Here is a 20,257-nt window from a genome sequence, read left to right on the forward strand (position 1 = left end):
TAACCTACGTAGCTGGATAGTAAAAAGACCAATAAAAGAAGCGATACTGAGCTCACCGATCCCCCATCACTCCTGGCTCACTCTTTCTCTTTACTTCCTGCTGCAAAGCAAATGTCCCTACTGAGGAACATGTGACTGTTCCAACCAATCACTGACTGTAAAGGATCACCACTATGCAACATTAATCACATGTCCCCCAGTAGGGACATTTTCATTGCAGCAAGAAGTAAAGACTGGGGGAAAGACAGAACGGAAGTGCTGGGGATTAAGGTGAGTATTGCTTCTTTACTTTTTTTTATCTTTACCCATTCTTTGCCATTTATAAAATATGTTTTTCCATCAGGCAACTACTTTAGAAGTGAGGTTTCTAGAATCCAACACTGATGGCCTACCCTTGAGGTGCAATGGGTTCAAGGGTTGGAGTCAGATGTGGTACGTATAGCGGGGGGAGGGCCCAAAAGGTCCTTTTGGCCCATATAAAAAGTCCACTATTATTAAAAACCTATAATATCTTGGGGCCCTGTTGGCAATTTTGCATTGGGGCCCAGAAGCTTCAGGCTATGCATGTATTTATGATGGATTTCAAAGTGTGATCAATAGGGGTTTGAGTTGCAGAAAGAAGAAAACTTCAGGAGCTAGTGAATCTGATTCCTACTGACCACACATTGATAGCCTATCCTGGAGATGCCTAAAAATGCCTATAATGGGCGCTTTCTGTGTCTACTGTTTCATAGATTCATTTTGTAAATAGTCTGTTAAATGGAAAGTGCTACAGATTATGTTGGCGCTATTAAAATAAAATTATTATTACAAGGGTTACTCACTTTTTAAACAGCTCTTTTGTGGCACTTACTAATACATAAGTGTTACAGGTTCTCCTCCTCCTTCATCACTGACTGCACAGTTCTCCTGTTCTTATAATAACGAGTGATGGGCGAACATGTGACCAGATATGTCCATTAAAAAAATGAAAAAACTGGAATTGGAAAAGCTGTTTTTCAATTGGAAGACAGGTCTGGCCACATGCGCCTCTATTAATGGCCATTTTTGATAACAGGAGAGGTGTGACGTCTGTAATACAGGCTGCATCAACAAGGGGGAAATGCTTCACAAATTAGAACATGCAAGGCTTTTATATTAATAAATCCATCACCCAACACATTTGTTAAAATAAAGATAAAGTTGAAAGTCCCTTTCGGGTATGTGCACACATATCTGTGAGGGCTGCGGATTTTTCCGCAGCGGATTTGATAAATCCGCAGTGCAAAACCGCTGCGGTTTTTCCTGCGGATTTATCGCGGTTTCTATTGCGGATTCCGCTGCGGGTTTACACCTGCAGTTTTCTATTGGAGCAGGTGTAAACCCGCAGCGGAATCTGCACAAAGAATTGACATGCTGCGGAATGTAAATCGCTGCGTTTCCGCGCGTTTTTTTCCGCAGCATGTGCACTGCAGATTTCGTTTCCCATAGGTTTACATTATACTGTAAACGCATCGGAAACCGCTGCGGACCCGCAGCTGCGGATCCGCTGCGGATCTGCAGCAAAATCCGCAGCGTGTGCACATACCCTTCATCTAAGCCAATGCATTACATAACCAGCACTTGGCCAGGTCTATGTCTACTGCGTTCAATAAAAAAACAATTTTTGATCAAGTAACAAGAAATGAAATAATGGAGGCATAAGATAATTACATGAAAAAATAGCATTATTATTTTTAATAACAATGCGGTCATTGATACTATAATTTGAGATTCCTTTATTTACTAGCAGTTTATTATTAACAATAACCATTGATCCCAGTCATATATAAAAGCTAATGTTTTTATAAGTAGATTTTATAATGGAGCTTTTCCGCAGAACTGTCAAAAGCTACAATAAATTTAACCTTCAAGAGATTCTAAAGAAGCCATACAAGCTGAATGTAACATTAAAATAATACTTTGTGTTCATATTAAGTATCAAAACCACTAGTATTAACAATAAGTGTCTAAATATGTGCTTAAAACATTCCCAAAAGCTGGTAACATATAGGCATTATGTCACATATGATATTATATGAATGTCACATCTTTATCACAGTATGTACTGTGTTTTTACATAACATTTTGGATCACATTTATCCTGCGCGCTACGCTGAGCACTTACATGAGTGTTTCCATCTTTATCTCTGAGTGACATGATTCAGATGAAACCCTGACAAATCCATTCACTATAATGAGGCAGCAGATTTACTGTGGACTCCATCTGACCTCTGTTCAGCGGAGTCCTTCTTTTCAGAGGTGCACAAAACTGTGGCTGACGGCACTTTTATGCAATCCTAAAAAGACAGACACCGCCGGATCACATGTCCTATGGCTTCCACAGTGCCTCCATCTGCCTCATTATAGGGAACTAGATGGTGGCCCAATTCTTAAGCATCGGGTATTCTAGAATATGTATGTAGTTCATTTATGAAGTTTTCAGAATAATGCAATTTACACACAGGATTCGGCCGGCCGGCCGCGACCAATTAGAATGTAAGTCCGCAAGGACAGGGTCTTCTCCCCTCTGTACCAGTCTGTCACTGTAAACTTGTTTACTGTAAACGATATCTATAACTCTGTATGTAAACCCTTTCTCATGTACAGCACCATGGAATTAATGGTGCTATATAAATAAATAATAATAATAATTAGCGAAGCGTGGTTCAAATTCCGCGCCAATTCGCAGGCGGACTGCGACTGTCGCTGATAGTTCGTGGCCGGGCGTGACCAATCAGTGAAGCCAGAGCCGGCTCCAGGTTTTTGAGGGCCCCGGGCGAAAGAGTCTCAGTGGGCCCCCCTTTAACACATACCACGATTCATGATGCACAGATACAGCAGAGAAATATAGCACAGCCAAGTAGCGTATAACACAGCCCACGTAGTATATGACACAGCCCAACGTAGTAAATAGCACAGACACGTAGTATATTGTGCAGCCACGTAGTATATTGCGCAGCCACGTAGTATATTGCCCAGCCACCTAGTATATTGCCCAGCCATGTAGTATATAGCACAGACACGTAGTATATTGCCCAGCCACATAATATATTGCACAGCCATGTAATATATTGCACAGCCACGTAGTATATAGCACAGCCACGTAGTATATAGCACAGAGACGTAGTATATAACACAGCCCATGCAGTATATAACACAGGCCACGTAGTATAGAGCACAGCGATGTAGTATATTGCCCAGCCACGTAATATATACCACAGCCACGTAGTATATAGCACAGCCATGTAATATATTGCACAGCAACGTAGTATATAGCACAGAGACGTAGTATATAACACAGCCAATGCAGTATATAACACAGGCCACGTAGTATATAGCACAGTGATGTAGTATATTGCCCAGCCACGAAATATATACCACAGCCACGTAGTATATAGCACAGCCCACATAGTATATAACACAGAGATATAGTATATAACACAGCCCATGCAGTATCTAACACAGCCCACGTAGTATATAGCAATGTGGGCACCATATCCCTGTTAAAAAAAGAATTAAAATAAAAAATAGTTATATACTCACCCTCCGTCGGCCCTCCGGATCCAGCCGAGGCATTTACCGATGCTCCTAGCGACACTCCGGACCCAAGAGTGCATTGCGGTCTCGTGAGATGATGACGTAGCGGTCTCGCGAGACCGCTATGTCATCATCTCGCGAGACCGCAATGCATGGACCGGTCACCGGAGTGTCGCGAGGAGCCGGAAAGGTCATGGCTGGATCTGGGGGGCCAACAGAAGGTGAGTATATAATGATTTTTTTTATTATTATTTTTAACATTAGATCTTTTCACTATTGATGCTGCATTGGCAGCATCAATAGTAAAAAGTTGGTCACACAGGGTTAATAGCAGCATTAGCAGAGTGTGTTACATCGTGGCATAACGCAGTCCATTAACGCTGCCATTAACCCTTTGTGAGCGCTGACTGGAGGGGATTATGGAGCGGGCACTGACTGCGGGGAGTAAGGAGCGGCCATTTTGCCGCCGGACTGTGCCCGTCGCTGATTGGTCGTGGCCATTTTGCCACGACAAGTCAGCGACTTGGGATATCCGACACAGACAGACAGAAGGACAGACAGAAAGACGGAAGTGACCCTTAGACAATTATATAGTAGATGTCCCACCCAATGAGGCGAATACAATTGGACATTGGGAGACAGCGCTCTGCATTTTTGAGCCGGCTGTCAGCTTGACTCCAAGTCTGGGGGACGGCAAAATGTAGCCACAGGTAAGACATCTCAGACCACTGTGTCAGGCGGCCTGATGTAGTCAGGACAGATGCCCGCCTGCCACCCCCTGGATACGCCACATAAAGTGACATCAGAATTGTAAAATTTGGCCTGGTCATGAAGGTGAAAACAGGTTTGGGGTTAAAGGAGTTGTCTGGTGATATGATGACATTGCATAGGTCATCAAGATTAGATTGGTGAGTGCTTGATACTCATCACCTCCACTAATCAGCTATTATCAGCCACTGCCTAGTGTTTCAGCTTCAATTAAAGAGTGTTTATAACAGCTGATTGTTGGAGGGTGTCACATCCCAACCAATCTAATATGACTTACCCTAAAGTCAGGTCATCAATATTATAGAACCGGACAACCATTTAAAGGATTATTCCGAAAATAGTAAGTTATCCACTATTCTTTGGATAGGGGTAACTTACTAATGGCTGAGTGTCTGATCTATGGGCCCACCAAAGATCCCAAGAACAGGGTGTTGTATCCTGAGAACTGGGGCCTACAGAGCCTGGTCTTGAATTGAGCAGTGGTGTGTATGCTCGACCTCCACATTCTTTGTTAGTGGGATTGCTGGAGGAAGTCAAGCACAGCACTCAAGTGAATCAACAGTCCCATAAATGAAAAATTACCAAACATGAGACTTGACATCCATTGTGCCCCAGAGACCTATGAATAGTGCTCCTAAATACAATTTCCTCAGCAAAGATACATATATATATATATATACAGTGCCACAGTCATAGTAGTCAATCAATAGTATCCTGTAGTTATGTATTTCTATAGTTTCTGGTGGACTCAGGAGAAGCATAAGGCGCAGCAGACTGGCTTGAGTAGCAGCAAGACTGCAGAAGACACGTCCTTTCCCTAGCAGACAGTGACATTTTTATTAAGCAGAACAGTATTGCCACGTGTGATTGCCGCTGCACATGGTGTCCATAGTGTTACATAAGCCTGCTGGTTATATTTACATTATCTTTGTTATCTGTGGTGTTGCCTAGGACTGCAGGTAACATCTATCACATTATCTGTACTCAGAAAGTTATCACTGAATTATCTGTATGACTGCAGAAAACATCTACTACATTGTACTTAGAGAGTCATCACTGTTTTTTGTGGTGTTACATGGGACTGCACATGACATCTACTACATTATCTGTACTCAGAGAGTTATCACTGTGTTATCTCTGGTGTTATTTTCTTTTTTTTAAGGCATTTGGGAGGATACAAAATATGCCTTTGGGCTTGGCCTGATCTTTTCCGACGCTAGTAATGCTTCTGGCCTATGTGAACCCTATAATACTCTCACCTCTTACTAAATAGACCAGCTTAGACCGGAGCTACACGGTGCATTGGGATAGGTGCCAAACGTGAGCCAGTCGTGTTACTTTAAAAGCAATTTTATTACAACTTTTTATTTATTTTTTTAAAAGTTTTTGAAATATGAGGGCAATTCTGTGATACTGAGCTGCATCTATTTCCCCCCAACGTAACAAGGCTGCATTGAACATGCACATTGCAAGACTCCACAATTATTTATATACTGTTTGCATTACGGGTTCAAACACAGTCCTATTAAAATAGATCACTGTAATTCAGCAAGTCAATGCCACAAGGTAAGTTTAAGATCCTGCATGCATGTCAAATTGCTGTGATCGCTCTAACACTGAAATGTCTAGTGAAAAATGTAGTTATTGCTGCATATTAATTAGCGTGCACAATAAACTACAGGGGGATCTATATAGTCTATTATTGAGGAACTGATGGCGTAAATATATTATATGTTCCTCTTTCCCTTGGATGAAGCTTTCCTTTGGGAAACGCGCGTCGGGTGTGAGGGGTCCATGGTTCTCTGCATTGCTGATATTGTTTTTCCCACTTTGTTGTCTTTTCTCTCTGTCTACTAATGTCATTATCTTGTCATACTCTGTACTCTGGTGTTAATATTATATGGATGTCAGAGTGTATCAGGACTCCTTTTATATGGATTAAGTGCGTTATTTTACAGGCCTGCCATTTTTGCTCAACTCTAGTTGGTAAATATTGACCTTTCCAATTTTCCGGTACCGTACCTTACAATTGCTCTTCTGGGAATTTTCTCCTCCCAAACCTAAAGCAATAAATAAAAGGCAGACGGATTGTTTGGCTCTGGGTTTGCCTTACCTTTGGCATTCCCTTTTATTTGGTCACGCAATTGAAATTCAATCACATCCTGTTACTGCGAAATAACGCAATGAACCAATGTAGTCAAGCATAGAGGAAGCATTCACCAAATTAATCTTTAAATAGACGTTTCTGGAAATCGAGTAATTTATTGACTGGATTAGGATTAATGTCTTAAATAAGCCTGTCTGATAATCCTTTCCATGTAGAGATCCGTACTTGCTAAAAAAGTAGCAAAATTAACCCAAATCAGTTGGATAATTTCATAACCGCCATCAATGCAAAATCAGTTGATGACGGATTTCACCGTGATGTGTATAAAGGGTTATAGAAGTGGCCAAGTGACAATATCTTCACCGTCAAACCGGTCCTTAAAAGCACCATTAACGTTGTTTTATTGATATTAGCGTTCCTTGCATTTTAATTAATCACATTTACGGCAGATACATAATACTTAATATTCCAAAATTTATGGCTTCTGGCTTAGGTTCGTCGTTTCATGTTCCCGCTGAAGCTCAACAAAGAAGTGCTGAAAATACAGAAAAGGTCAGAAATACGTTTCTCCCATGAAAATAAATGCATGATAATGATATAATTCCTTTCAGCTCATCAGTTTCCCAGCTAAGTGCCTCTGTTATTGCCAGATCAGTAGTGTATAACAAAGAAGTACTTTCTGTAGGTTGCTTCATTAGCCTGCCCTGTAGGACCTCACCTCCAGACCTTTCACTAATCTGTTGGCCAGCTCAATGGTCTTGTTAGTTCTATTCACTTCCTCTTGACAGCGGATTTTCTCGGCAGTGGCTTTTTCGAAGGCAGCTGTTAAGGCGGCCAAGTTGGTGTCTAGTTCCTTTAAATGATAAAAAGGAAAATACGAAAAGTCTCAATTTCAAAAAAACTTTATAAAATAATGAATAGAAAAACGAGGTTATTAACTATTACAAATGTGCATTACGATGTTATTCAACAGACCTGAACAAAGGGCAAGAAAATACATGCTACGCACAAAAGGAAGCCACAGGTCATATTTCTACAAAAATTACGTTAGTGATTTTTTTTTTAGGATATTAATAAGTATGCTATGACTGTACAGGTTGTAGAACACCAATATAAATGATGCATATCTTGTCGGAAGCAATTGGGCCTTGAAGCCACATGTAAAGTAGACTGGAAGTCCACTTGGGGCGTGTCCATAGACTGAGTGCATCAACCACACCCAAAATGGACTTCCAGGCTAATCTGAAAAAATGGCAATTTCCTTTTAAATATTATGTTAATTTATTTAAAGTTGACCATACTAATATCTACAAACCTCTAATTAACATGCACATTCAGCTTGATCCAACATATAAAACTGTCACTATGGGTGAGAACTGTCCCAGTACCTGGGACTCTGTTATATTTTTGTCAACATAATTGTTTGTATGGATGCAACATAAATTATTTTTTTATCCCACCATCCTCTCCTCAATAGCATATTATGTACCGAGTCTGTAAAGTTCCCATACACCTCCACATTGGTGGATACTTCTAGAAATAACAGAATTTGTTTAAAGGCCCTTAGCACCCATGGCAATCTGTTGCTCACCTTTACCAGCTACATTTTATTGTGTTGTGATGAAACAGTGCATTTAAACAGGTTTTTTCCACCTAATGTGAGAGCAGCATAATGTAGAGAGAGCGATGTGTCACTTACTGTGCTGCTTAATATACTTTTGATAAAATCACAGTTTTATCAGCAGGAGATTATCACTAGGGGACTAGTAAACCTGCTGCCATGTAGTCCTGCATATTCATGAGCTCTATATAATCCCACCCCCACTACTGATTGGCAGCTTTCTGCCTATGCACAGTGAACACAGAAAGCTGCTAATCAGTGGTGTGGGCGGAGTTTTACAGAGCTCAGCATTTAGAGAACTGCTAGATCTACAGCAAATAAAATTTTGATTAAATCAAAATGACAGCAAGCAGCCCAGTAAGTGACACATCACTGGAATCAGGATCTCTGCCCCTACATCATGTTCTGCACAGATGGGGTAAAATAAAAAGAAGAAACGGGTGTACAAAACGGTGCACCTCCCGGGACAGTGCGCCTTAACTGCTGCAGTTAGTGATTGGCTGTGGCATTTAGGCCCGGGTCACAATTGCGAGTTCAATGTGAGAATCTCACACGAGTCTCTTCCATCAAGCCCTGGCACAGCCGCCGGCACTCGGGACCGGAGTGTGCGGCTGTATGCATTTAATACAAACAAGGGTTAACTGAAAACTCCAGGCATACTAAATATTCACACACATATAACAGAGGAATGCGTCGGGGTGTGGAGGTAGGGAAATAACACAAAATAGAGAAGATAGAAAATTACCATACATACTAACCAAGCAATGGTCACAGACAACTCCTCCCACTCTCCTCATTTGAACACCTCTCCCTCCATTAGCCATGCAGCAAATGCTAACTCTGACAAGGATCTGCATCAGAGCCCAGATTATAAAGAGGAAAGTAGTGGCTAACCGAGCTCAGCTGCGAGCACAGAGATTTCCAACAGGGCCGATTAACCCCTGTTCTGAAGGAATAAACACCATTAAAATTAAGGAGATGTGCTTCTTCTCAGCGCTGGAGCAGAAGCAATCAGACGCTGCGGTCTTCTCCCTCAACCCTGTCGTGGTAACCAAATGACATTTATTTTCAGATTATGTCTCTCACAGGTGAAGTGTACCTACGTTAAAATTACAGTCCTCTCCATTCTTTGTAGATGGGAAAACCTGCAAAATCGTCCATGTAACAAATACTTATTTTTCCCCACTGTACATAGTAGATAGATAGATGATTCAAAGATGATAGATAATAGATAGATAATACAGGTCCTTCTCAAAAAATTAGCATATAGTGTTAAATTTCATTATTTACCATAATGTAATGATTACAATTAAACTTTCATATATTATAGATTCATTATCCACCAACTGAAATTTGTCAGGTCTTTTATTGTTTTAATACTGATGATTTTGGCATACAACTCCTGATAACCCAAAAAACCTGTCTCAATAAATTAGCATATTTCACCCATCCAATCAAATAAAAGTGTTTTTTAATAACAAACAAAAAAACCAACAAATAATAATGTTCAGTTATGCACTCAATACTTGGTCGGGAATCCTTTGGCAGAAATGACTGCTTCAATGCGGCGTGGCATGGAGGCAATCAGCCTGTGACACTGCTGAGATGTTATGGAGGCCCAGGATGCTTCAATAGCGGCCTTAAGCTCATCCAGAGTGTTGGGTCTTGCGTCTCTCAACTTTCTCTTCACAATATCCCACAGATTCTCTATGGGGTTCAGGTCAGGAGAGTTGGCAGGCCAATTGAGCACAGTAATACCATGGTCAGTAAACCATTTACCAGTGGTTTTGGCACTGTGAGCAGGTGCCAGGTCGTGCTGAAAAATGAAATCTTCATCTCCATAAAGCATTTCAGCCGATGGAAGCATGAAGTGCTCCAAAATCTCCTGATAGCTAGCTGCATTGACCCTGCCCTTGATGAAACACAGTGGACCAACACCAGCAGCTGACATGGCACCCCACACCATCACTGACTGTGGGTACTTGACACTGGACTTCAGGCATTTTGGCATTTCCTTCTCCCCAGTCTTCCTCCAGACTCTGGCACCTTGATTTCCGAATGACATGCAAAATTTGCTTTCATCAGAAAAAAGTACTTGGGACCACTTAGCAACAGTCCAGTGCTGCTTCTCTGTAGCCCAGGTTAGGCGCCTCTGCCGCTGTTTATGGTTCAAAAGTGGCTTTACCTGGGGAATGCGGCACCTGTAGCCCATTTCCTGCACACGCCTGTGCACGGTGGCTCTGGATGTTTCCACACCAGACTCAGTCCACTGCTTCCTCAGGTTCCCCAAGGTCTGGAATCGGTCCTTCTCCACAATCTTCCTCAGGGTCCGGTCTCCTCTTCTCATTTTACAGCGTTTTCTGCCACATTGTTTCCTTCCAACAGACTTACCATTGAGGTGCCTTGATACAGCACTCTGGGAACAGCTTATTTGTTGAGAAATTTCTTTCTGGGTCTTACCCTCTTGCTTGAGGGTGTCAATGATGGCCTTCTTGACATCTGTCAGGTCGCTAGTCTTACCCATGATGGGGGTTTTGAGTAATGAACCAGGCAGGGAGTTTATAAAAGCCTCAGGTATCTTTTGCATGTGTTTAGAGTTAATTAGTTGATTCAGAAGATTAGGGTAATAGGTCGTTTAGAGAACCTTTTCTTGATATGCTAATTTATTGAGACAGGTTTTTTGGGTTATCAGGAGTTGTATGCCAAAATCATCAGCATTAAAACAATAAAAGACCTGACAAATTTCAGTTGGTGGATAATGAATCTATAATATATGAAAGTTTAATTGTAATCATTACATTACGGTAAATAATGAAATTTAACACTATATGCTAATTTTTTGAGAAGGACCTGTATGTCTTACATTGCAAAAAATTATTTTTTATTTCCCTATTTACATTCATCCAACCCCATGCTCTATTCTGAAAATCGGACTCTTGGATAACCAACTTGTCACCTACAAAGGTAGCAGATCTTCCAGTATTTAACATACGGCAGTGATTATTATACAAATAGATGTAAAATATTTATCAACCAAGTTGGATCGATCATAGATTACGTTATTTTTTGCAAGTTCCATTTCACTGTTTTGACAACACCTTCCCATTTAGCCTAAACAGCTGTTCACCCATTCACCTCTATTCCTACATAATCCTCTTCCATTGCTTAGATGCATAAATCAGCCAGTATTACCTGTAGGACCTGTAGATAGATAGATAGATAGATAGATAGATATGGGATAGATAGATGGATGATAGCTATTTCTTAGAAGAAATTTGTATTTTTTTACTTATATGTCACAAAAATGATACCATACATTATTCAGATAAAATATTGTAATCTTTATGACAAAATGTACGGAAAACCTTATTTTTAAATTGGATAAAAAAAAAATAATCACAATTTGATTATGCCTTCTGGTCTATTCCAACCCTATAAAGCAGCTTTGGACTTGGAGAAAAGAGATAAACTTTCACGGTCTTCTACAATGTGCCCTCTCCACCTCTGGCATGTCAATGTGGCTAAATTCTAATAAACAGTGAAGGAACTAATGAAAAATGTCTCATTTTTTTGTAATTTTAAACCTTGCCCTTTTCTGAACAAGGAGTAAGACAACTCGTTTTTGTTTTTTTAGCCGCTATGATCAAACAATGTCACATCACTATGGCAATTGCTGTCCATACCTAGAATACAGAACAACGTTAATTGCGCGGCGTAGCATTGCTGGTGCATGTCAATCAGACGCTATGAATTGAGAAAAATTTGCTCTGTTCATTCTGTTAAATGATGTACCCAATTAAACCTGTTAGAATTCATGATCTTCAGTCAAGGTTAAATGAAAGTAGTTACTCCTGTCAGCTAGGTGATTAAATGCTGCCTACATCAGGCACATTTATGTGCAAAATTAAAATTTTGGTATAAAGCATGAATCTTTATGCATGCCCGTTAATTATCTCGCCGTTGTTCTAGTTATTAAATGCCCGCTGCATTTCTTCTTCATCATCAGCTTCCTTTCAAAACTTATTTTGTACTTCATGCAAAACGGAAATTTAATGTTTAAATAAGGGGTAAATTGAGAAACGTGCCTGCTAACATGTTGCTAGATTGGAAAGCCGTTATAAAGTAAATGTATGGCAGGGTCTTGTTGTAAATTTTACCTTTGTATATATTTTTTTACTTTATTTAGAGCCTGAAACCCAATGAGATTTCCTATATTTTACTGTAGTGATACATCAGTCTATTCTTTCTAAGAAATATCAGTAAATTTTGTGTACTTTCACCCCTTTCTGCCTCTGGTACATGACCACGAAATGATGTGGTCACGGAAAGGCATCCAATATAGAGAGTATTTCTCATGCAGATGCTCATGGTAGTGATACTTGGTATATCACATTGGTTTTGACAGTGAGGGCTAGCTATTACATATACTGTAGTCCAAAAGCATAGACGTAAAGGTTTGTCCAGAACTTAGATATTGAAGTCTTATTTTTAGGATATGTCATTATCAGATTGGTGGGGGTCCTACACCTTGTACCCCAATTATACAGGTCCCACGGCAGCCTGAAGTACACAATGAAGAACCTGAAGACCCACCTCTTCAGACAAGCCTACAACCTGCAGTAACCACTGATCGACCAAACCGCTGCACGACCAGCTCTATCCTCACCTACTGTATCCTCACCCATCCCTTGTAGATTGTGAGCCCTCGCGGGCAGGGTCCTCTCTCCTCCTGTACCAGTTGTGACTTTTATTGTTTAAGATTATTGTACTTGTTTTTATTATGTATACCCTCCTCACATGTAAAGCGCTATGGAATAAATGGCGCTATAATAATAAATAATAATAATAATTGTGCAGCGCCATAACAGCCTCAGACCCTGTGTAGTGGGTGTTCTTAGGTTCTGCAGCTCAGACCACAATCACCTCAATGAGATCTGTGCTGTGGTACCTGGGAATGGCTACTACACAATGTACAGAGCTGTGCAGTTGCGGCTCTATTATCCTAAGTCATGTGACAAGGCTCGTTAAAGGGTCAATATTGACTTGTAGGATTGCTACCTTCCAATAGGTCGCACTAGAGTTTTAGATCTCTTCCTCTCTGAAGAGACAATTTGCATAATTAGCATATTACCCAGAGGAGCATTGCGGCTTTAAGTCTCCTCAACTCAGCATGCTTAGCATGTCGATCTCCGCAAGGAGAAACGATACTTCTTGGTTGCGGCTCTAACTACAGTGTACATCTGGCCACCATCGGACCTGAAAACAGCTGATTAGATAGACTGACAGGTATCGTCGTACCCCCACCATTCTGAATTTATCTCAAGTATAGGTCAGCAGACCCAATACATTAATCCTGGAAAACTCATATGATCAACAAAAAAAGAAAAGAATTGTAGGCAAACCGTCTGAGCAGAAGTCCCTACATTCATCACAAAGGTGTTGGCCAAACCCTAGAGATTTTTCCGTTAATTGTTGATGTGTTTAGGTGACTTTAATGAACTTGACAGGCAGAGATTGGTGACTACTCATCTTCATTTATGGCAATTTTATCTTGAACAACAACCTTCACAGACAAGCCACGAAGAGCATGTCATTCGGAAATTCGCTGTAGGAAACCTCTATTGATGGCTTCTTCAAAGGCCTTTGCCTCAATCTTGAGCCATGGCGACTTGATGGATGAATGATCTGTAGGAAGATCGATCTTGTGTGAAGCCTAGATAGGTCCACCAGGGTCTTCTCCGTTCTTAACTTGATAGTATCAAGCCATCAGGTTGCTGGTCTTCCTCTTCACTTTGTTCCCTCTATTCTTTCGACCGCGATGTCCTTCTCCAGTGATTGCTCACTTTGTGTGATGTGTATAAAGTGGGCAAATCATAGCTTGGTGATCCTTGCTTTGAGTGATATGTCTGATGTCTAGTGATAACTAGCCTTTTCCTCTTTTAGTAGGTAAAGAAAAAGCTCTGTATAATATTATCTTAGTGGGAAAGAGAAAAGTGCATGCCAAACATATCTGGCACAACAAATAATCAGATTCAGTAAGTAGATACATCTCAATCTACCAGTTTCTAATGTTTATGGCCTCTAGTTTTGAAATAATGTTATCACTTGAGCTTCAAATGATCAGATATTGGTCCAAATCAGACATCAGTGATTGTTACATGAACCCAAATAATATACACATATTATGGTCCATCATTTGTGCCAAAGTAACCTAAAATAATGAGATAATCGGTTACATACCTCAAGCTTCTTCTGGATGCTTTCCAGTTTTTCCGCTGCGTAGACCAAGTCTGTGTTGGCTTGTGATAGAGATTGGCGCTTGATATCCACTTCACAATAAATCTACAGGAATGTTATTAGAAATGTCAAAAAGAACAGTCCACAATAAAGACAAACAAAACACACAAACGAAAAAAAAAAGCCACCAGAAACTGATCACCAGTGATGTTCCCACATTTTATATAACAAAATCTATGACCCATCTGAAAAAAGTTGGAAAAATATTTTTTCTGGTTTTATTATAACCACCAATGTAAAGCTAAATATAATATACTAGAATGGTATGTGTAAGTCCGTCTCTTCCGTATACTATAGGAATAGATCATTAATGTAGGCCATTTGTTTTCCACGTCCTGCTTAGTAAATGGATCGTGGTATAAAATGAAAATGTGAATAATGCTTAACATGAACTGGAAATTAAGAAATTAAAAACCAATTGGATATCACAAAAAAAAGTCCCATTCGGTTACCTCTGAGAAATAATGTTACTGATATTTCGCAAAGAAAGCTTATGTAGAGTTTTATTGTTCTGCTACGGAATGGACGGCAGGGTGAAGAATAAATATTCCTGTGCTTTCCTGCACTTCAAACAGACATTTTATAGATTAGGATAATTCTCTTTACCCCTTAGACCCCAGCGTGGAGCCTCTCACCTAGCCAAACCAGATCTCATGCTTTCCACTGATGAGGGGCATTCACCCCAAAACACCATGTCTGCAAATTGAGATTCTGGTTCGGCTTGTACCCTAAGTAATGTGACAAGGCTCATTTAAGAATCGATATTGACTTTTAGGATTGCTCCTTCCAATAGGTGGCGCTACAGTTCAAATCCTCTTCCTCTCTGAAGAGACAATTTACATATTTAATCAGTACTACAGTAATTCAATATCACACTAACTACAGACCAATTGTATGAATACTGCAAGACAGAAATGCTACAGATTCTTATTTACTATAGATTGTATATTATGCCTATCAAAGATGTGCTGCAGCAGCCATTGTCCGCAATGGGTGTTGGCTGCTTCAGAAAAAAAAAGTTTTAAAAATTCTTAATTAAGGCAAGACAAGCTAATTAATGGGGAAGGAAAGAGTCCTATAATGATACATCCAGACAAGCCGAAACGCGTGTTGGGGCTGAAGTCATTGCAGGGATACAGGCACATTCTGGAATGGGTCCATTTTTGCACTTTATTTCCACATATTAAGTATTTAGAGTCATGTTTCTATGCACTCGGCACTTTATCTTCTTCTGATAGGCTATGGATCATTGGTGCAGTTATGCACTTTGCTCCTTATCCGGTCCACACATTTCTTTACAAGTAATATATGATACATGACACTTATTTACTTACTATACCACTTGGTATACCACTTCTATCACATTTTGAAATTACCATGCATCATTGGGTAATTATGTCCCAAATTATTTGCGCCGCGTATCACATACTATACTATATTGCCTGTATTTACCATCTCTGTCATGCCGTCGTTTCGCCCATTGCGGTTCTGTTTTTAAAATCTTCTATTTTTAATTTTAAATGATGTTGTTGATCTAATAAAAAATTGTATTTTCTTGTTTGGTGCTTTTGACCTCAATTCTTTTTAGGTTTGACCATAAGTGTCTACAGAAATAAATGAACATCCTTTAACGCCAATACTTATGATCAACCTAAATGGTGGCCTCCCACTGATTATAGCTGGTTTTATTTCCTCCTCCCAGCTGTAAGATTAACCCAGAATGCTCTTCATAGGAAGGTAAGAGCAAACTGAAAAAGTGGGTGATACCACCGACCCAACCACTACAGAACCAAACAATGCGAACCACAGCTGCTTCGAACAAGTCCACAGTGCCAAATGGTCCCAAATTGGTCAACAAAGGCCAATAAGGGGAGAGAGGTCGCCACATTTGTGCAATTGTACATGTCGAGTGATTGATTTTTTATTTGTGGCACTTTGGAGGGAATTATACAGGTTCAATTGCAATGTCTAATGTCCTAAGGGCATATTACTAATACTAATACCGCGCTGAAAATGTGTTCAAACTGGTGAAACAAGAACAGAGGATAGGGTTTCTTCATTCTCATTGACCATCGATCCTGATAATGTTTTTGAAGTAGCAGAACAATAAGGAAGAAGCAAACAGGATACATTTACATATTATGTACTGTATCCCTATAGGCCTGCAGCATGTCATATCTCGTATCAGCAATTCAGGATAAGTATCAGAATATGAGCCGTCAACGTGACAAGTCATAGCCGAACCTGAAAGCAACTAACTGAATGTAGCGCTCAACCAGCTAAACCAGTCATCAGTTTCTGGTAGAAGAAGCACATCCATCACACTTCAATGTCTGAATATAATAATTCCGTATCGAAAAAATAAAAAATAAAATCTCACACTTTATGCAATAGTTTCCAGCACACAATCCGCTACTTACATACATCTTGTTGAAGCATCCGGGAGGTATGAGAGCAGATTGATAAATAACACAGGCAAAAGGAAATATTCATCATGACAAATAGTGAAAAATTAAAGATTCCAAGCTGCATTAATTACGCTCCGGGAAGATGGATCGCGCCTCTCACAATTAATGGGAACATAGACTTTTGTCTAAGTTTTACATCTACCTGTGATGAATGCTTGAGCTCTGACAAAATGCATCATACCAACATCTGAACTAACAGAACATTAATAGATTGACATATGAGAGTGGAGGGAAGCCTTTAATCATACACACTGTATTACTCCCAATTTTTGCTTTCCCACATACATCAAACAAAAAGGGAAAGTCAAAGGAAAACTGCACAATCAGTATAAAGCGCGACGGAAAAGAACGGCTGGTAACAGATAGACAGAATTGTACCCATTATGCCCGGAACCAGTGCTCTAAGGGTCAGTATTATGTGTCTGTCTGATGCCACTGATCATCATAAGGATGATTAATTACCCCTGGACTTTACCTTCAAATATTCGTCGTCAAGAAACGTCATGTCCACAGGGCTTGGTTAGAGCTAAAAGATCACTTTACCTGCTTGTTGCATATTAGCAGCTGCACTGCACCTTCATGAAAGGCTAATACCTATTGATTAATTTGGTTTATGCTTAAAGAGGACCTTTCATCAAATTTATGATATAGAACTGGACATAGTGGATGCAGAGCAGAATAATAGATTTTTTTTTTTATTTCACCCCTCCGTTGCAGAGATATTAGCAATCAATGTATTTGGCACCTAATGAGTTTACTTTTGTCACATACATGTGGGTGTTTTCACATAGCAACTCATACAGGGAAAATACATTACATCCTAGGGTACTGAAAGAGTTAGCAGAGGAAATTGCTGAACCACTAGTCAGAATCTTTTAAAAAATCCTGGAGAACAGAAGTACCAGAGGATTGGAGATTGGCAAAGGTCCATATCTTCAAAAATGGAAAGGAGACAGAGCCAGGAAATTACAGGCCAGTGAGCCTTACTTCTATACCAGGAAAGATCTGTGAACAAATTATCAAACATCATGTAAGTACTTGGATAAGAATACAGTAATTAACCAGAGCCAGCATGGGTTTGTAGCAAACAAGTCATGTCAGACTAATCTAATTTCCTTCTATGATGGAATCACTGACTGGGTGGATCAGGGAAATGCGGTAGATATAGTATGTCTCCACTTCAACAAAGCATTTGATAAAGTATTTCATACTATCCTTGTTGAAATGCAGAAATGAGAACACCAACTTGGACTGAACAAGAATTAACTCATTAGGTGCCAAATAATTTGATTGCTAATATTTCTGCAATGGAGAGGCGAGATTGAAAAAACCCAAAACAAATATAAAAAGCTTTATTCCGCTCTGTAGCCACTATTACATCCTGTATCTTGCTCACCTTAAAAAAAAATTGGTGAAAAGTCATCTTTAAATGTTACAACACTGAAACCTAATGACAGCTGTAGCTTTGTGCTCTAGATACAATACGTCGTGTTGCTGTACAGAGTGGCCATTGTTTTACTTTTTAAATTAAATAAGTAACTTTGAAATACAGCTTATCAGAGAAATCTTCGTTCTCCTCCTGAACTGATCTTTCATTCATGGGTAAAATCCGCAGACATATGTTCACTTTACTGAGATAGGACATGACAGTTGGTGCTTTTAAAATTCTATGGAGAGGGGAGGAGCTAGATAATTACAATTCTCCATAGACATTTATGGGAAAGTCTGCATTCAATGAAGATAGATTTTACACATGAATTGAGAATTCTGAGAATAAATTATGAGTCCGGGAATAGAAAGAAGTAGATTTATCTGATAAGATATACTACAAAGTTTCTTATTTTCACTTGTACTATTGAGTTCTGAAAAAAATAAATACATAAATAAATAAAACAACGGATGCTCTTTAATGGCATTGCATAATTTTATATTTATAAAACGTTTGTAGCGGTTTCACTGGTGACATGATCTGAAAATTAGAAAATATAAAAGTAAAAATCTATTGCTTTTTTTAATAACAATGTATCTCAGTGACTGACTCTGTAACTATTACTTTCCTGTGTTAGTTATCCCCTTGGTCGGATATGATTCTGTGAAATAGGTACGATAATGATTCCTGCTTAATGACATTTGAGTGCAATTCATTTCTAGGGCATAATAAATAAATAAATAAAAAATTCAATAAATGATGATAAATGCATAATTAATAAATATTTGATGCCTGAGGTGGGCAGAACCTGTGTCACTTAGGCTAGGTTCACATTGCGTCAAGTACATGGCGTTAAACGGATGCGTTAAACGCATGTACAGAAAAGGAGCAAAAATATGTGAAATTCGTCGTCACGGTAACGCTAGCGTTAACGCATGTGATCGCGTTTTTTCATTTTGATGTCCGTTTACGAAGTATCCGTTTGTCTGCGTTTGTCACTGTCAATAAAGTTGTTCTTTTTTTTTTTTTTTTCCCTTTTGTCATTGTCGGGTGTGGGCACAGACTCATTCTCCATTTTGAAAGCATTGAGTGAACTTCTGCTAGCAAGATGTTTGTGTCTGAGCTCGTCAGATTTCGCTTGATGCGGTTGCGACTTCGGCAGAGAAAGCGTAGTTCGCAAAGGAGATATTGGATCCACGAAGTGAATTTCTTGCGGAGTACATATGGAGCCTTTCACACCCTGTATGTGCAGCTTCGGGATCATCCCTTCAAATTCCAACGCTATCTACGGATGTCCATTGAGACCTTTGATGTTCTGCTCTCACATGTGAAGGATGAGATACATCATCATCGCAGCACTTTTCGTGAAAGCATCAGTGCGGAGCAACGTTTAGTAGTGACTGTGAGGTAATTATACATTTTTTTATCATTATATTGACAAAGACTAGATCTCGGTATCGTGTGGCCTAATGTTCATTTAGCAATTGTATATTCTATTGTAACTAGCCTTTAGATGATCATTAAAATCCTAATTTTTTTTGCTTTTTGTTTTTGAATGTCGACAGATATCTGGCTACCGGAGAAACTTTTGCGTCACTGCATTATCAGTTTAGACTTGGGAAGTCAACAATTTGTCAACTGGTTCGGGAAACTTGTGATGCCATTTGGAACAACTTGCAACCACTTGTGCTACCAACACCAACATCAGAAATGTGGCTAGCGATTTCCCAACAGTTCGAGGATGTGGCTAATTTCCCCAATTGTATTGGTGCCGTGGACGGAAAGCACATTCGGATTCAGAAACCTGCACATAGTGGTTGCCTCTACTATAACTATAAGAAATACTTTTCTATAGTATTGATGGCGATTGCGGATGCCAGGTACCGTTTTGTTGCTGTGGATATTGGTGCTTATGGCCGGACTAACGATTCCAGAGTATTCAGAGACTCCAACATGGGCCAATGTTTGTACAGCCAACGTTTAAATATACCGTTATCACGGCCTCTTCC

General features: G+C 39.7%; 1 protein-coding gene across 1 annotated transcript in view; it reads right to left on the reverse strand.

The window, feature by feature from the left end:
- The window catches only part of LOC138646080 (dynein axonemal heavy chain 11-like), a 377,510-nt gene that overhangs the window by 114,395 nt on the left and 242,858 nt on the right, over window positions 1-20,257 (reverse strand). The window contains exons 51-52 of the mRNA XM_069735549.1: window positions 14,295-14,396; window positions 7,152-7,286 (exon numbers count right to left, since the gene is read on the reverse strand). Of these exons, the coding sequence (XP_069591650.1) occupies window positions 7,152-7,286; window positions 14,295-14,396 (237 nt within the window). The remainder of the gene's footprint in view (window positions 1-7,151; window positions 7,287-14,294; window positions 14,397-20,257) is intronic.

The sequence above is a fragment of the Ranitomeya imitator genome, chromosome 7 (assembly GCF_032444005.1).
Source record: "Ranitomeya imitator isolate aRanImi1 chromosome 7, aRanImi1.pri, whole genome shotgun sequence".
NCBI lineage: Eukaryota > Metazoa > Chordata > Amphibia > Anura > Dendrobatidae > Ranitomeya > Ranitomeya imitator.